Source organism: Haliaeetus albicilla, chromosome 5 (genome assembly GCF_947461875.1).
Source record: "Haliaeetus albicilla chromosome 5, bHalAlb1.1, whole genome shotgun sequence".
NCBI classification, from domain to species: Eukaryota; Metazoa; Chordata; class Aves; order Accipitriformes; family Accipitridae; genus Haliaeetus; species Haliaeetus albicilla.
This window is the reverse complement of record NC_091487.1, coordinates 11,627,888-11,646,195: the sequence shown is the minus strand read 5'-3', so window position 1 is coordinate 11,646,195 and position 18,308 is coordinate 11,627,888. Positions and strand designations below refer to the sequence as shown.

General features: G+C 37.9%; 3 protein-coding genes across 5 annotated transcripts in view; 1 reads left to right on the top strand and 2 right to left on the bottom strand.

Moving 5' to 3' along the window:
- Window positions 1-2,530: 2,530 nt before the first annotated feature.
- ATP5MJ (ATP synthase membrane subunit j) lies at window positions 2,531-6,519 on the bottom strand. Its single transcript, XM_069783363.1, has 4 exons — window positions 6,364-6,519; window positions 4,501-4,624; window positions 3,609-3,629; window positions 2,531-2,729 (listed from the first exon to the last, which is right to left on the bottom strand). The coding sequence occupies exons 2-4, from the start codon at window positions 4,622-4,624 to the stop codon at window positions 2,704-2,706; spliced, it is 171 nt and encodes a 56-aa protein (XP_069639464.1). The 5' UTR covers window positions 6,364-6,519; the 3' UTR covers window positions 2,531-2,703.
- Window positions 6,520-7,839: 1,320 nt separating this feature from the next.
- Window positions 7,840-18,308, top strand: part of TDRD9 (tudor domain containing 9) — an 87,149-nt gene continuing 76,680 nt past the window's right edge. For all 3 annotated transcript variants that reach the window (XM_069783329.1, XM_069783330.1, XM_069783328.1), the window contains exon 1: window positions 7,840-8,063. In XM_069783329.1, the coding sequence (XP_069639430.1) occupies window positions 7,897-8,063 (167 nt within the window). In that variant the 5' untranslated portion in view covers window positions 7,840-7,896. The remainder of the gene's footprint in view (window positions 8,064-18,308) is intronic.
- RD3L (RD3 like) lies at window positions 13,435-17,798 on the bottom strand. The gene is given in 6 exon segments (XM_069783356.1): window positions 13,435-14,673; window positions 15,515-15,840; window positions 15,843-15,881; window positions 15,883-15,908; window positions 16,506-16,597; window positions 17,495-17,798. Coding segments are annotated over 6 exon segments (888 nt in total). The 5' UTR covers window positions 17,602-17,798; the 3' UTR covers window positions 13,435-14,375.

Sequence of the window (18,308 nt, the reverse complement as noted above, 5' to 3'; positions counted from 1 at the left end):
TTCTAAAATAAGAATATTCACTTAACAGTGCTCTTCTGCAATGCTTCTCTAACTAGGGCTACACTCCAGATCCTAGTGCTGCAAAGAAAACTGAGTACTTCATCCACACCCCACTGTATGTAAGAAATGGCACATCTAATGCCTTAGCTAACTTTCCTCTATTGCCTTTTACGCTACCCGGTATGTTTCAGACACATAGATAGTACTACTGGTGTTACACATTATGGATGTGTTGATTTCTGCTTTTAAGTCAACCTGCTGTCTGAAAGTTGATTTCCTCCTTCTGTATCCTACTCAAGAAAAAAAAAAAATCTATTTTAAGTATAAGCACTGGTTTTACCTCCCTTATCTTTTGCAGAGATTTGTGTGTTAAGAATCACAAACAGGAAGAAATACTCTGCAACCTTCATGCAAATTTCTGACACAGATTCACTAATGGAAGAATCAGTTGCAGATAGCATTATTTCAGTAGAAATTGTAGCTTTCATAACCCAGACATTGCTGCCCATATGAACTTTCTTTCTCTACTAGAAAATCAAGCAAGTCAGATATCAAGAAGCATTAAGTGTTGAAGTAGGTTAAGTTTACCTAAAAGTGCAGTTAACTGTGCTCCAAGGGCAGGTTAGCAGAAGCTCCTCTTGCTTTTCAATTAACATCTAGGAGATCAGGCAGCACATTGATATAGCTCAGTCCCAGTGTGCTACGTTCTAGCTAAGGTGAAGCAAATCCTGCAGTGATTAATGTTTTTTCCCTAGCTTGTTTTCCTCAGCTCTGTAATTGGAAAATTGCTAAAGCAGGTCATTTGAAGTATGTGTAGTATTTTAGGAACTATAACTTAGTGATCATAAATTTGCATTACAAATGCACATATAGCTCCTTACCTGGCATAAATTTTCTATCTGAACCACTTATTAACTATACCACAACTCTGACCCACCCTGTAATCACCACTGGCCTAATATCTGTTCATTTGAAGCTCAATTTTCTTCTAGTTTTTGTTCTCTGTTCCCTTCTTCTGGATGCCTTTGGTTTTATGTAAAGAAACAAATAGTGAGTTCTTTCTACTTGTCATTCATTCTTCTGCAGTGGGGAAACACTGAAAAACCCCATATAGAAATGATGAAAGTGATGAAAGAATCTGCTAAAATATATCAAGGGAAGATGCAGCAAGAAGGAAGACTGGAAGGTGGAAAAAATGTCAAGAATGCGTGAAAGAAAGATGTCACCTATTCTTTTCAAATTGAGTAATGCTATATCTGCCTTTTTAAAAAAGCTTTCAGAGAAATACAACTGATAGTTTTACTCTACTCACAGTAGGTATAGCTATTAAGCTTAAGCAGAAGTATAAATTTTGAAGAAATTAAAGGCAACACAGTGTTTGGCATGTTTGCCATCAGCAGGTAAGGTTCTCAAGTTCCTGAGTATTCAAATACAAAATTTAAGTTATGGCCAGATACTGCAGTCAGAGAGATTGAAAAGCAAAACTTTAATCAAGCTGAAAGATTTAACATGTTTCAGTGAAGTAGTTAAAAAGATGTACGTAAGCATTAAGTCATTAAAATGACTTAAGCCTCTTAAATCTTCTCAAAAGCAGATTAGGCTAAATTTAAAACATGACATGAAGTCCAGTTTTGGTTTTATACATTATGTATCCTTGGTACTGAATTCAGTATGTACAGTTCTGAAAACTGATTTTTGTAAGATAGTATAGGTTCCTAGAGTCTCCAAAGTACAATACTAGCTATGGAGTTATTTTAACAGCTATCTGCAAAAACCACTAATGACCCATCCTAGTAATACATATATTACTTCTAATTTATCAGGAAAATTCTTTGAAGTCAGTTAAATGTTTGTTTATGCTCATATTAACTGCTGCCACAGTGCGTGATTTCATTATTCCCTTTAAATTCTGAGATTTTCATAAGCTTAAATGGCAGATGAGGGCTCACGTACTATCAATTTTCTCATACAATATGCACATGTTATTACTTACTGCTTTGCAAAATTTGTGACTAAAGGAAGAGCCTTTCAGAATAATTCTTTAGCTCTACTGAATATGAAGGACAAAAAAAGATAGTTGCCAATAGTGTACTTTTTAAAAACCTCTGTAAATATTTTGCATTGTGTTTTAATAACAATACAGCTTTTGCTTTTAAACCTTGCAGAACTAAGAACTCTTCAAAAAAAGGCTTTAAAAACAACTTTTTGTACCCTTAATTATTGCACTGCAAATTGACAAAAAGCTGAGAATTAAGTCCTCACACTTGGCATACTATTAAATGACATTTTAGAAGTAAATGGAGTATTTCAAAAGTTCTAGCCAAAAAAAGATATAATTAGGGGGAAAAAAAAAAGGAAAAGAGGCTTAATGCTATTGTAAGAAATACTGGCTAATTCTATTAAGAAGTTTAGTTACAGAAAGTTGGTCTTTTTGGAAGTACTATTGAAAAAGTTTAACATGGAACTTTGAAGAACTGTAGAAAACAAAATATCTGTATTCTAAAAATTAGGTTAACAATACACTCCAGCATACTTTGTCCAACATGTTTAATTCCTTGTTGCTCACTGGATTTATTCTTTCTCTAATTACAGCAGATGGATCAGGTACAGTTTTAGAATTGACTTCCCTATGGTTGTAACTTGCTTCATTTACAGTAAAGATGACGAACCACCAAATTCATACTCCAAGAAGAGAAGGTGTCTTTAATGATGGCCAGCACCAGAGGACTCTGAAACAAAGACACAATTTAGACTGTTCAAACAGTAGAGCAAATCAACTCAGGAACATAGCTCAGAACCTAGAACAGACAACTGTATCTACACCTGAGCAAAAGAACTGGCAGATTTAGCTGCCCTGTCAAATAAAACAAAACCCTGAAACTACATACATAAACTTGGCCAATACTAAAAATCCTCTTTCGCAAGTTTTAAAAGCACTATCATAGGCAAACATCCATTCTTCCTCAGTTTTGGTATGGTTCTTTCTAAATTAAAGTTTATGCTATTATCCTTAAGCCTACTGGGCAGTATTTTCACTAATTACACATTTTAAAATGTAAATAATGTTTGTATATACAAAGTCAGCTGGGAGCAAATGGGCTATCATGGTGCAGAAAGTTAACTGAGATTGAGCAGCTCATGATAAACTAAATTCCAATGTGATGTCAGAAGAAACTGTCCATAAATATCTGAATGCTACTTTATAGAGGATATAAAAATACAAATTCAAAATACAAGTTTAAACTTCTTAGTTTCTTAACAGCTAAAATAGAAGCTACTCTTGAGATCATGCTGATTTTAGTAATTCCATTAAATGGTTGTTACTATTATTTAAAAAAATTTCTCCCCTCCACAATCAAGGCACACAACTTCCATTCTACTCCTGAAACCTATGCAAAGGACAACTTAAGACAAGAGGTAGCATCTGTGCAGATTCACAGATGTTTCTAGGTTATAAAACCATCAATACAACGCAAACTACATATTTTGAAGTAGTCTTTAAACATTTTCTAAATCCATAACTTAAACCCCAAACTTACGTAAAATATGCTGAGCTCATTTTTATGGCACTCATTTAAAAAATAGAGTATTAGATATTTAATACTTACTATCTGCCACTGCTTTTTTGCCTGGAAAAAAAAAAAAAAGAAAAAACAAGCTGAACAATGACAGTGTAAAAAAATACTTCCTATTTATTTTTTGCAGATAAACTTCAATTAGATTATAATACTTATGATTTGCTAACTTAGCTTGAACAAGGTTTAAAAAGTGTACAACATGTACTTTCCATGGTACATGTCAGTAAATGTTGTCTTGATTTTTTAGAAGTTGTTTGTTTTTAATTAACCAAGACTCCAAACATTTAGAAATTGTACCTATCAAGACTCCTACTGTAATTCAAAAGAAACATATAAAGAATGGTACTGTTTTACATAATATATGGATATACATACACACAACATACAGATGTAAACTGAAGCGCTAAGAATACAGTTTGCTTTAAAATCTTCCCTTGAGGTTGTGCAATCTACACCCTTGGAAATATTTATTTGAATTATTAAAAAGCTTTTAAAAACCTGTATTTTTTTGCACACCTTGAGCAAAAACTCAAAAATACAAGGATTCTAAAAAAACTTCTAATCAAAATATGTTCTAGTTCAGAACAGTCTTAATTTCCCTTCAGGACAAATCTACAGGAGAAGCCTCTGGCTATACGTTGCAAGTTAGATGCGTGTTTTTAAAACCAATTCCTACGTTACCTAATCTTCACAATGTAGGCAGAGTTACACTGGTATTTGAGTATTTTTGTTAGTATAACCTTCTACACTGAGCATATTAAAACTTGTAAATTTTATGGCAGAGACCTAGCCTTAAGTAAGAGTGTTCATTTCTTATTTGCTCAATATTTTCAATGACTGATTTGTAATCGTTAAGGATATTCTTACCTATAAACCTTATCTATAAAGTAACAGCTAATGAAGACTATAATGTGTAACTTACCACCATATGAAATTTTGTAATAGACATAAGCTGTTAATGCTACACCAACCCATATTTCTTGATACACAGTTGTGAAGTAGAATTTCATGGCTCTCAATGACTTTGGAAGCATGGTCTGCACCATCTGAAAAGTATAAGAAGTTTTACAATGGTTAGTTTTGCAACTGTATTCTTACCTGCTATGTTTTTAATATATATACACAGATATACGTATTTTTATATATATATATATATACACACACACTCCTGATATATATCAGCAGCAGTTTACAGGTTAAAAAAATCCCCAAACATGCAGAAGTACTTATTCCAAAGCAAAGCAATAAAAATTCAGAGTTAAGGTTACTATTTATGGGCTAAGACAATAAAAAACAATAAATTACAGTTGATGAAAGGGTTCAAAGATGACTCAGTAGAGCATTTACAGAGCAGCAATAGCTTGGCTTCTCTCTCCCTATCAGTGACAGCTCTTTTTAATGTTTCCAAATTGTCTCAGGAGGGAAGTCTCATTCCAGACAAGCTAGAGAGGCTCCTTCCTTGCACTACCAATTTAGTTTCCCTCCCTCCCCCACAGCTAAGATGTCTCTCCCAACATGGTAATTTCTACTCAAAATAGCAAAATAAATTATGTTAAACTACTGACTTCATAATTTATTATGAATATTTTACTTTCAAAGTATGCCCCAAGAGCAAGAAGCCTATTGATGTTTTTCTCTTTTCTATACAGCTTTGTTAGACAAACAGAAAACTGCAAGATGTTTTAAAATAAAGCTTACCCTGTCTCCCATACATGTTAGTACAAATTTGCACCACATTGCACTGAAATATTACTTGTTATACTGTCTTACATACAGCACTTCACCCCAATAAAGTCACTATTTACACTTATTACAAGCCAATAAAGTCAACTATGTACACACGTAGATGGTATATGGTAAATCAGAGTCCCAGGAAACAAAAGCGTATTTAAACTTAGAATCATAGAATCATTTAGGTTGGAAAAGACCTTCAAGATCATCGAGTCCAACCATTAACCATGCCCACTAAACCATGTCCTGAAGTACCCTATGAACTTCTATGAGGTGATGCTTACTCACTTATTTGCCATTACTAAATGTAAAGCATCCTTTGGCAAGCATCAAAGAGAAAAGGATGCATGGGTAGCCAATGCCAAAGCAACTGGAAAAATCTAGGTAATTCTTGAAAAATGAAAGCATTTTCATGGTAATTAATGTGTAATTATAGACAAACCCACATGTATCTTTATTTGTTTATAGACAGACATTTCAATCAAATTTATTATTGTGGACATTTCCTGAAACAGTGTTGTGCTTTCACCAGTACTGTTAAGAACACTGCAACTGCCCCAAAGTTTCCCGTATTTGTAGTTTCAGATGAACAGTACCATAATAGCAGTCATTCTGCTATAACAGAATATCAAAACATAGTAACAAACAAGGAGACTGAGCAGAAAGGAAGAAAAGGATTTTCCCACCGCTACGCAGAGAACAAGCAATATTGTTTCCAATTAACACCCTGCTAAAACCCGGCAGAGGCCTTTCCCCAAGGCCTCGGCGGGGGCGACGTCGTTGTGGCCTTTTTTCCGAAACCTATCCGGAACAACGCCGGATTTGCTTTCTCACAGACCTCCCCGCCACGACCCCACCTCAGCCCGGGGTACCTGACCCTCAGCCCCATCCGCACAGGGCGTGGGGGAGGTGGGTAACGGCAGAGCTCGAGCGCCGATGGCCGACGCCTTCCCCCGTCCCCCCCTTTTCCCCAGGCTGAACCAAACTGCCTCCCCGAGACACCCCGAGCGATGCCTGCCAACAACCGGCGGGGCTCGCTTGGGCCGAAACCCACCGTTACAGCCGGGAGCGAGCGGCCCACCGAAGGTCACCGAGCAGGGACGGACTCCGCTACCGCCGCGGGGGATGCTGGGAAAGGAGGCGCCACCGAGGGAAGACAGCGCTCCAAGAGAGGCGCCGCCGCCGCGCAGCGCCCCCTACGGCGGCGGAGGACGAGAGCGCCCTCCCCTGCGCCGCGGCCGCGCCCGACGCCCTGGAGCGCGCGCGGGAACAGCGGCCGCCGCCTCGCTCCACGTCCCGAGTCCCGTCCTTACCGAAATCCGGAATAAAACTCCTTAACACCAGTGTGAAGTTGAGAAGCAGGCACTTCGTTCCTTGCAGCGCTGGGGACACGGGGGATCACTCCTCCAAAGGTGTGTCCGACTTAGTATCAAAATCCATCCGTTTTTACAGACTTTTTCTGTCGGGTCATTGTTACTCAAGTTCTTTACATAAAAATGCATACTATGCTCGCTCTTAAATTTAACCTTTATAATGATTGGTCCTTTGATTATATAACCTTATCAATATTCTTATTTGGAAACAATCATTGGTCAATTTCACTTAGCTCTACCGATTGGAATCTTCGATACTCAGATCGAGATGGGAAGGGTAATGGGAAGGGTAAAGGGGTTTCCAAGCAGCATAAGTCCGTGACAGTTTCCTTAGTTTCTTAAACCAAAACATAGAAAACCCAGTAACTTCCTGGTGAGGTTTCCATAGTCAGCTATTTCAAACTTTAACAATATTAAGGTTCCTATAGTCACACATAATGCAGTTCCTAAAGTTTCTATGGCTACATTTCAAACTTAACAATCCTATACATTATGCTTCACAATCAAACCTAACTCTTCTATGTGATTAAATTTTGATTTCTTTATCAGAATATTTGCAACAGCGTCACGTCCTTGCGCCCCCTCAGCCGCTCCAGGGCCTTGCCGGGCCCTCACAGAGTTCATGTAGAAATCCAGACGCAGCCCCAGGGTCCCCCTCACCCCAGCGTCCCCCTCACCCCAGCGTTTCACCCCATCTGCACCTCACCCCTCCCACCTGAGAAGGGAACACGGCAAGTCCAACGCCAGGACAATGCCAGGAAGAGCCTGCCGAGTCTTTCTGTAGTGTGTCCCTTACAGAATAGCTTGTCCTGGTGGACCGGCAGGCACCCGCTGCGACAGGTTCAGGAGCGCTGAGGCATCTACGTGCCTGTAGGCCACTTCCTCCAGGTGACGGCAAGGCCTGGGATTCCAGAGCAGCTCTCGGCCGTTGTTCTGTGGGTGTGAGGGGGGAAACTGACTACCCCACGCCCCTCCTGGCCGAGGAGGGAGGGTGCCTTATCCTGGGAAGAGCACAGGAGGGAGCCGGCGGGGCGCATGGCCCACCTCGCCGCTCGGGAGAGCGGCGACCGCCCCTCGGCTGTGGCTACAGCAGGAGGCGCCTGGCCCTTGGGTCACGTGCCAGGGGCGGGGCCGGGCCGAGGGCGGGAAGAGGGGCGGCGTAGGCACGCGGCGGGAGTCGGGGTGCGAGGCATGGGCCGCGTGCAGCCGCCATCATGCTGCGGCAGCTCACCGCGGAGCAGATCAGGGACTGGTTCACTATCGGGAAAGCCGTGACCGCTGTCGAGTTCTTGGGCGAGGAGGCGCAGGCCGGCGCCCCGTGCAGTCCCCCCTGGCGCCCCCCCGGCCCCCTTGCTGCACGGGAGTCGTTAACGGCTGCCGGGTGAGTGCCGGGCACTGAGCCTCTGCTCTTGGCGGCCAGGAGCTGCTCCTTACGGCCGGGGTGAAGGGCCGTCTGTGAAGGCACTGCTGGCCTCCCTTCTCTCATGTGCACAGCCGTGTCTGGACTTCCCCCCCCCCTTCCCCACTCTGCGTGGGCCCAGGGTGGTGCGGTTGTTGGCTTCCAGCCTAACACCCTTGGTCATGTTTGTGGCTGTAGTTCAGGTGTGCACAGATGTGTTTTTGTGGGTTTAATACTTAAGTTATTTTCTGATTTGCTAGTTAGGTCTGTTGTCTTGATCATCGCTAGACATGCTATGTGTAGGATTTGCTTTCTCTGAAGTGCATTAGCGCTGGCGTGAAATTCTGGCAAGTGCTGGTGAAAAACTGGAACAGACTTAGAGAAGATGTGGTTTATTCTGATTTAGGTGTGTAGCTTAGGAATTTTGGCAGTGGCAAGTGATAAATGAGATTCAGGAGTAAACTTATTTGCTCATTAGGGAACAATATTTTCACAGAGTATGTTTCTATGCATTTAACTTTTAAATCAGTGAGCAACACTGATGATTTGGGCTGATCTTCTTTGCCCCTTAGCACTATTACTAGCTTTTCTCATGTTTTCATTGACAGATCCTTGAATGTTGAATAATTATTTTATAGTACATAAATTATTTGGTAAGTAGTTTCATATGTTATTTGTAACTAAGTGCTTTTCATTTATACCAAAGTTCATAAGCAAATAAACTTAGTAATAAGTGGGTGTTACCTGCCCTATACCTCTGTTAGCAAGTTTAATTTGGTACTTAATGTTATGAATTCCTGAAAAACTGACTTATTTCTTACCTGTTCTTCTCCCTTCTTATGTTCCTCCCCAGTCAGCAGTTTTCTAGCAGTTGAGATACTGAGTCACTTACAGCAGATGTTCACAGTTATTTTCAAACTGAATCTTTCTGTTTGTTTCCCTGTAGGAACTTTTGTTTTCTCTGAGCAGTAGTTTACAGTCTGTTTTCCTGAATCGACTGCTATGTGTTTTCTAACTAAACTGTGCATGTTTATTGCTCTTGTGACCTATCTGAAGCATTTAAGTTACCAGGGTAAAGCTAGTTCAGGGTATATTGGCATGTCACTTCTTGGATGTGTGTTAATCTCAGATGGCAGAGTTTACAGCCAAGGAGGAGAACTGTATGTGTATTTGCATAGCAGCCAGGTACATTTGGTTTTCACTAGTGTCTGGATCTTGGAAACAAAAAAATACTTTCCTCTGGATGCTGCCCAAACTGGAATGTGTTGGGCAGTGCATAGTAATCTTAGTATTTAGATCAGGTTTGGTTAGTGTATCTGTGGTTGCTATAGAAAAGTGTTGTCTATACAATTCCACACACTACAGTCTTTTTCAAAATTAGCTGGAGGTACAGTCTAGAGTGAGTGTCTTTTTTTTTCCTGTATGATGTATAGCAGTACGGTCAGGAACTCTCTTAAAGGGTGTACATAGGCTTCTAAGAAAGAATGAACCTTTTGCATAACATCTTAACAGCAGATATTCTGACGGTTCAGGAGAGACTGTTGTCAGTTTCTGTCTTTGCTTCAAGGAAAGGACAAAACTGCTGCATCAGAATATCTATCCCCTCTCATCCTTTAATTTAAAAGTGCTGCTATTAGGAAGCTCTGAATCTCTGACTGAGAGCTACCGGTTATGCAAGTAGTTAAAATTTTCCAGAAGTGACTGGACAGAATTTTATATTTTTTTAACGTTATTTACTATGAATGTAATTCCTAAACCCAGTATGTGCAAGATGTCTGGGACTTCTCAGCCTTTATTTAGGTGCCAATAACATTTCTTAGTATTTGGGAAGGGTTTGACAAGGGATTCTTGAGCCTAACTGAGCACTAAACCACTGAAATCTACTAAATAACACAGGAGAAATTAGCAAGATTCTTCAAGCTTTGTGTGCCTAGGTAGAGGCAAATCTTTATCTTTGGTTAGGCAGATGCCTTTTTTCCCCTCAAAAGCCTTAGCAGATAACCTAATTGTGGGGTTTGACAAATGTGTTAACAGAGAAAAGTTATTTTTACAGGTTCTTTTTTTTTTTTTCTTTCCCATCTGAGAAAGAGAGAGGGGGGATATGCCTCCTAAATAGCCATTTATGTAAATGTGGACAGAATTTGTCATCATTAGGCATGTGTAAAATCTTTGAGCATCAATGATAGGTGCATATGTGTCATGCAGCAAAATGAAGAGAACCTCTTCAAGAAGGTATGTTTGCTTAGCTGTGTTTTGTTTCCATATATGCTTCTGTTTCACAGTTCTGGGAGTGTGCTTACATTTAGAGAGTTTTTGCAGAACTTGAAGAATCTTGAGAAGGTTTACATTCAAGTAGGAAATGCTTAGAATTTATTCACTGACTTCTTAAGAAGGAGTTTGAAGAGCTGAAAACAAAAGAATTTCTCTCCTTTTGTTGAGGCTGCTTGTAGCATAATAGTCTATTTTAATATTTCCTTCAAAACTCTTGATTTGTTTCTTGTGAAAATCAAACCCAAAGTTATTTCAAATTTTTCAAGTTCTTACTTACATTTATATCAAGCAGGATATATGATTATTGATGGAGACTGTCTTCTACTTCTTTTGTCTAAATTTAGGTGTAAGAATGTGTAGGATTAATACCAAATTGGTAATCATAGTAACAGGTGTGTTATTGCACACAAGTGTGTGTAATAACTAATATTTTACAAAAATGTTACTGAGACTGTCTAATGGGATGTAAAAGCCTTATGTCTCCTTTAACAAGAGATGTAGAATGTATTCTCCTTTACTGATGATGCATCATTTTGCAAGGCTTTTAAGATTGTCTTGTTACCTGAACTACCTCTAGAATAACAGTTTTAGTAATTGAGCTTGTTGGGGAAGATAATAGTTCTCAGAAATTGTGGTTGTAATTTTGATCCTTAAATAGCTTGTTGATTAACTTTTTAATTCCTCTGATTACTTTTAACTGAATGAAAAGAAGTTGAGACCCTTAAATCCTTCCTCGTTATCAAAACAACTGTGGGTCACATTAAAACACTTAAATGCTTAAGTGTGGAAAAAGTAATTATTCTCTCTTTGATTTTTTGCATTTCCTAAGTGTAGCTTTCACCAAGTTAGCCCTTTTTTATAGCTAGCTTATTTGGCTAAAAACATTGCATGCTGTTTTTTCTGCCTGACACCTCTGCAGGTGGGAGACATTGCTGCCCTTTGAAATTATTACCACTCACCTTTCTGTTGTCGGAGTGATTTGTGTCAGCTGCCTGCCTATGTCAGAAATACCAGCTGGGTTAGTGTAAGGAACAATATAGTTTCAGATAACCTCATGCAAATCATGTAGGCCATAAATAAAAAGTGCTTAAAGAAACAGTTGAGTTCTCAGTAATTTTCAGCAGGGACACATGATGACTGGCCTACAGCTATGTTACTGCTATCAGATATAGTTGAAATCTAAGTGTAAGCTAAATTCCAGAAAATAGCTTCTCTTAGCTGGTGGACTGCTGTACAGATTCTCTTTGTAGTATGTTGTGGTAAACCTAGCAGATTTCTTTAAAATATGTTTAGCTTTTTTAGTTTGTCTTCTTGCTCTTACACCTTTGCTTTTTCTATGCTTTTTAACTGGAGAGTATGTAATACTTTTCATCAGATGAAAGTGCTCATATTCCATAAAGTTACCTCTCATTTCTGTATTTGAAAAATAGACGAAGTGAGGTCTTGGTAGATGGCATTTTCTCAGCCTTTGGATAATTTTTTTCTGTACCTGCTCCAGTTCCCAGTTTGGTTTCTCCCTCTCCCCCCAAGTGTGGACACTAGAACTGGATGCAGTAACCTAGCATCAGTTTCATCAATAAAACATGCGTATAAAAGTAGGTAAGCCTTTTTGTGCATTTGCTTCGTATTGCATTGGGATTTAACATTGAATTGGCTACAATGCCTAGATATATTTTTTAACTATTATTCAGTGACTGCCTTTTACCATATGTTGTAGTTGATTGTCCTTGTTTCTGGACTTAGAAGACTGCATTTGCTTATATTAAAGTGAAATTTATGAGGAACGGGTAAGTTGTACCTGTGGTCATCTTGTGGGGTTGTGGTTTGGTTTTGTTGTTTGGTTTTTTTCCCCATTTGTTTTTGATGATCATAAAGGTAAGTGGACCTTGTATGTTTACTGGCCTGCCATTTTCCATAAACTAAAATTTGGAAGCTAAATTTTTACTGCTTTTTTCACCCATTCTTCAATAGAAAGCTGTGAGGGTACCATTTTAAGAAACAAATTTATGTGAATTGCTATTGCAGGAATCTTGCACATTTGACCAAATACAAATTATTTTCTGAAACCAGCATTGTGCATGTTAATTCTCAATGTAAGATTAATTCTGCTAATGCCTTTTATGTGCTCAGTACCCGTTACTCTCTTTCCTATGGAAAAGGTACTTGAAGATTAACTCGTTGGGGAGCTTTATAACTGATGAAAAACCTTTCTTTCAAACGATTCCTGCCCTCATGCAGGGATCCACGTCTGGATTGTTTAGACCTGCATGAAAAGAATCTGATACTCTTTATTCTGCATCAGTAGGGCAGAGTAAGTCGAGAGCAACACTTCTGTTATTTATCCGCAAACTGACAACTGTGCAAAAGGAGGGCAAAGAGTTTATACCAGCTCTGAGTGCAGATACAATGCGTTTCCACAGGCTTGTGAAGTTTTGTGTGCTTAATTAAAGGGAAGTAGAGGGACCAGTTACTTTTGGTACTGAGCTGCAATTTTTTATTACTCTAAACCTGTAGGAACTGATTTACTCTAGTCCTCCAGTGTTTTGTCAGTTAGATGTATGCAAGAGTTCTGATTTTCACCTTCTGTGTATATTATGTTCCACTCTTCTACATGAAATGTACTTTAGATTATAAGTTTCCAAAGTTTTCTTAAAAATAGTATTTTTATCTTTTATGAAAATATTGTGCCATTTGTTTCACCCAATTTATATTGCATTATTAGTAACTTCTTTGTTGGGTGGGGGACACAACTGTGGAGCATAAGGAAATATCTTTCAGTTGTATGTTACCAACTTGAGGAAATCTGAATGTCGTCTTCAGTATGTTTGAACAAAATATCAGAGGAAGCAGTTTTCCTCTGTGTTTGCAAAATAGTCCATTTTGTGAATTGGGCCATGTGAGTCTTGCCCATTTTTTATGATGTGGCAGACAGATTAAAAGGAAATCTGGAGATGAAGAGGTTACATAAGATATGTAAAAATTTGTTACATGCAGTGGTTGGAGCCCAATTGGAAATGTAGCAAACTGAGTTCTGGCATATGTTTTCATTGATTTTCTGCTCTAATTGTCTGCTATGACCATAACCACTACATATCCAATCGGTCTTGTAAAACTTTATTATGAACCCACAGTGACAGATGATGGCAACTGAAAAACATGAAATTCGGTTAAATTTAAAACGATCACCTCTTGCTTTGGAAATGAATGATCTGTTGATGCTATTGCTATTCTAGAATAAGTACTGTCTGGTTTGATCAAAACGTTTAAGTTTAATGCAGAGTCTGGGTTTCAGGATAGCTTCCAGTAAGTCAAATGACAAAGTACAACTATTTGAAATAAAATAATTCATTAATTTCTTGAAGATTAGAGAGCTAGTTGTTAAATGCTGTTAAATATCTGATGTTTCATTTAGTTGTCTGCCTTCACAGTACTTCAGCAGGTGCAGAGCAAAGTTTGGAAAAAATATAGAAACAGTACATGCAGCATTTACAATTTCTGACATTGTTTTCATTTTAGAACTTATTCTGGAAGTTGAGAAATAACTATTCAGCTCCAAAAAGTATTTACGAGTTTATTTGGTATAACTGATATTATATTAAACCATTTCTCTTACACGGTATAAAGTTCCCATAGAGCCTAAAACGTATGTAACAAGTACAGAAGTTTTGCCTAACACTTTGTGGATTGTTTCTATTTCAAAATATGGAAAGCAGTCTTTCTTGTTTAAATATGTCTAGCTGTATATGGCTAAAAAAAAAAATGCTTAACAGTTTTTTCAGAAACATCTTATGTTTTGGTTAAAAGGTGCCTTCAAACACGACATCTTTAAGGAACTATAAAGATAAAAGGAGAGTTCTTATTTAGAATTTGTTTACTACATACTAGCTATGATCAAGGATTTTAATTTCTGAACTTGGAAAAAAGGGGGGAGCCTGTCACATTTCTTATTCCTATGTTTGTGGATGGCAATCACAAGAAAGGAATGCAAACAGCTACATAGCTTTTTGAAAGAAACAAACCAACTTAACTTGACGGGTAGTAATAGGGTAGATTCCAGATTCTATGAGAGAAGGTGGGAAACATGCTTTGCGTGTTTTTGTCGACATAACTTGAGACTGTGGGGATTTCATCTTTGTCCAGTTTGTTAGAACTGTCTCCACGCAGGCTGAAATGTTCAGAGCAATTTGTATTCCATGCATCTACCAGTTGATCTTGTTGGTTTTCTCTCTCAATGGTAGTAAGAAAATCTTTTAAAACTTGCTTGAATATGTAGACTATTTCCCAGGGTAAAACATCATTTTCTGCCAAAACTTCGCGAAATCTAGAAACAAACAAAAATTGAAATCTAATCATCAGCGCTGAAAACTCTTCTGTTTTTTCTCTTGCCTTTTGAGGGGAGGGGAAGGAGGAGGAAATGACTGCCTTCTGGTGTCATTTATTCCTTGCTGCCACATTTCCCCACACACACCTCCCCCCAAATATTATTTAACAATGCACTGGATGTGGTCCAGCTATTATGAGGATTGAAAGCTATTGTTATTTGGTATGCCTTTTTTTTTTTTTTTTTAAATTGGCCCATCTGGGTAACTTGATTTAAACTGACTTTGCCCTTAGGTATGTTCTGGGCTTTAAAAGGCACATAGGCTTGTTCTGACGTTTCTACATGTCCCTAGAAAATGTATTAAAAATACAGGCGTAGGAGAATTTTTCTTTGTAAAATAGGGGGTGGTGTGTGTTTGTTTTTAAAAAATGGGATTTTTTTTTTTTACAGTAACTTGCTAGTTTTAGAAGCTTTCACGTATTTTGGACAGTGAAGCTGGGTTTATGCATAACAGTACATTGCATTAGTGCTTTAATTTGATTTTTGGTTATTGGATTACTACTTTATAAATATTGGGGATAAATAACAGAGGAAAAACTGAATGTATTGAGAGGTCACTTGTTTTGGATTAGACCAGGAAAATCCTGATTAAAAACTTCCTTCAAGTACAACATATTAAAGTAAATGTGTAATTTCTAAAACACGTGTAAAAATGTGTTCTAGTTGCTGGTCATTGTTATTTTGGAAGGAAAATCAGAGCCAAATATAAGCTTGCATTAGGTAGAAGAAACATGTTACTTATGATAGAGTATTCAAAGTTAGAGAAATATGAAACAATTACCTGCTGAGAACAGTTCCTGTTTGGCAAGGCTGGATTTGTGAACACAGAACTTCAAGCTGCCGTTGCTCAGTAGCTGGAATTGTTGCTTGAGGGTTTTGGTAGTTCTTCAGCCAGTTGTAATCCATGCCAGTCTTCTGGACTTTCTGTTCATTTTCAATCTCTTGCACTAATCTTTCACGCTCTTTCAGGTGCCATTTCAATTCCCTCAGTAGGGTTTTTGTAACTACCTCTGATCCAGGATATCTTGTGGGTTTGTAGGAATCATTTTTTGACCATTTCATCCAGCCAAAAAGTGGCATTTTTAAGCTGTAAGGGGTGAGGGGGGGGGGAGTAGATTTTGCTTATTTCTGTCTGACCGATAGTTATTTATACCTGTAGATGTCCTTCCTAGCAGCTGAATGTTTAAAGAAAACTTTATTAATGATCCTAAAATATTTTGCAATACAATATAGGTAGTGATAACAATAATCGCCAAGCCATGATTAAATCTGACAAGCCTTACATGTTATAATATTTTCCATCTGTTTTCTGAGTAATATAACTGTGTGAAGTTTACAGCATTTAAAAGTGCCTATCTATCATCTTGGAAATATTTCACTTTTTATCCTGGTAGTATATATGGTTTAAAAAAACCCCACAAACCAAACAAAACAAAAAAAAAAACTAAAAAAGTCTCACAAAAACTCCAAAACCAACCAAACAAGAAACTCCCTCAAAACAACAACAACAACAAAAAAAACCCCAACAAAACAAAACCCCAAACCTCGAAAATTTGAAGTTACCTGTACATTTGAAAGGGATTAAATAAAGTTAAGTGCTGGAACTCTGTGATCTGTTTTTAAAACTTATACTGTATCAATTTTTATTTTAAATAAATTCTTGTTTACATAATATGGAAATAGAAATCTGGTGCAGTAGGCTTTTAAATTGCAGTTTGTTACAGATCATGCAGACACAAGCAAGCTAATTGGAATAAAATAATATAAATTACCTTTGCAGTTGTCTGTGAACAGTGTTGTTTCCGGTGAGTTTGCTTGAAGGTCTCTTATTCTAGCATATCCTGTTTCCAGGCTGTTACTACTGCTGGAAGAAAACAAGGGTTTTTCTTTTCTTTTTTTTTTTTTTTCATTTACTCAAACTGTGCTTAGAAAAATGACTTTCTCTACTGAATATGACAGTTTTAAGTTTTTCTGCTTTTAAGGTTCTTTTTTCATCCTCTGTACCAGAGAGAATTAGTAATCCATTTAACCTAACATGGTCTTTCAAATACTTTCTACAAAGTCCATTAAGATCTCCTACCTTTGAATTGAGTTCTGCCGATGGCAGCAATTTAAAAAAAGATGGTAACAATTTCAAGTGCTTGTTGCTAAATCCATCCAAAGGTATTGTTGGTAGTGAGATGAATAATGATAGTCTGAAGCAACTACAGATGTGCTTCTAGCTAAAGTTAAGGCTGTCGTATGATGTGATGCTTGGCTGTGCATAGCTGTAGGTCACAGTTTAGAGCTGTATTTTTATGCCTGTAGAGTGCTAAAAATAACTATGTTGCTTTTATCATCAAACTAAACTTTAAAGCTATTGAGATGCTGGAATACTTTTCTCCCATTAGAGGGGGATCAGGCTGTTCTACTGTCATTTTTAAACAGCTAAGAATAGTCTTTCTCTAGTAAAGATTATCTAAAGCCTTTGTTAAGTGAGTGTTGACAGAAGAGAGCTATTTGACAGTTGCTCAGGATTTTGTTGCTATATTAAATACTTCTTCCAGATGAATTTCATCAATCTCATGGTACTACACTTTTTCATTACTATGCATAGCTGTTAGCATTTCTAATTAACATTTCAAATGTGTTTAAAGAAGCCAGTCTGTAACACCTATGGTGTGCCATGAAAGACACATTAATCTAATTAAAGGAATAGAATGATAAGGAGATGGAAATTGAGGTCAAACTGATCTAAAAAGCCCAGACTTGTAAGTCTTACCATAGACTTTGCTTCCCTCTCAACTGGCTGTCAGTTGCCTGCTCCCTCTTTCCTTGATGAGTATTTTGAGCATATCCATTTTTAAGATTCATTTTCAGGGATGGCATTGTGCACACTAAAGGTCGCTGAAGCAGCCATTTTCTGTTCCAGTTATCTGGTCTCTTCCTATTAATCTAAACAGTAGTCATGGTATATGAAATGCTTTCTCTCCTGCTCTTTCTTGTTCTAATGACTGTCTTTGCTCCTGTAAGTATTTTTCATTCGTACTTTTTTGCCTCCACTGGTATGTCGAACTGTTGGGAGAACAAGGGTTCTGTAAATCTGTTCTAGATGTCATACAACATAAAGGATGACGTGTATGGCTGTTATTAAAGCTGATATTACTTATACATTGGAAAAATTCAAATGTCAGTATTAATCCTCTTCAACTGAAAGGTTTTCACATTGCATTGTATGTGGTACTATGAAAAAGGAAGGGAGCGAGGTTTATGGTGACAGAACTGTCCTGACAGATTTTCAGATGAAATTAAAATGCTCCTTGCCACCTCCTTTACAGCACGGTTAACATGTCACCACTTTTTTTCCACTGTATCAAATCTGAAAGTAAACCGCTGTACAGTATAAAAGCATTGTAGTGTCTTTGCAAATTAGAGATGCATACTGGAAGGTGTGCAAATTAATTGAGAAACCTACAACAGGATTTTTTTGATTTTTACCTAATCTTTGGTTGCGTCATCAAATTTTGTGAAGCAGGATACTGAGAATGATATTTATTTTTCCATTGGTAGGAGAACATTAAAGCTGAAGATTTGTA

Excerpts from the sequence above, each read along its gene's own strand:
- ATP5MJ (XM_069783363.1), bottom strand. The coding sequence starts at position 4,624 with ATGGTGCAGACCATGCTTCCAAAGTCATTGAGAGCCATGAAATTCTAC. Across the intron at positions 3,630-4,500 it reads TTACAAAATTTCATATGGTG|GCAAAAAAGCAGTGGCAGAT; the intron begins GTAAGTTACACA and ends TTTTTTTTCCAG. Across the intron at positions 2,730-3,608 it reads CAAAAAAGCAGTGGCAGATA|AGTCCTCTGGTGCTGGCCAT; the intron begins GTAAGTATTAAA and ends TCTTTGTTTCAG.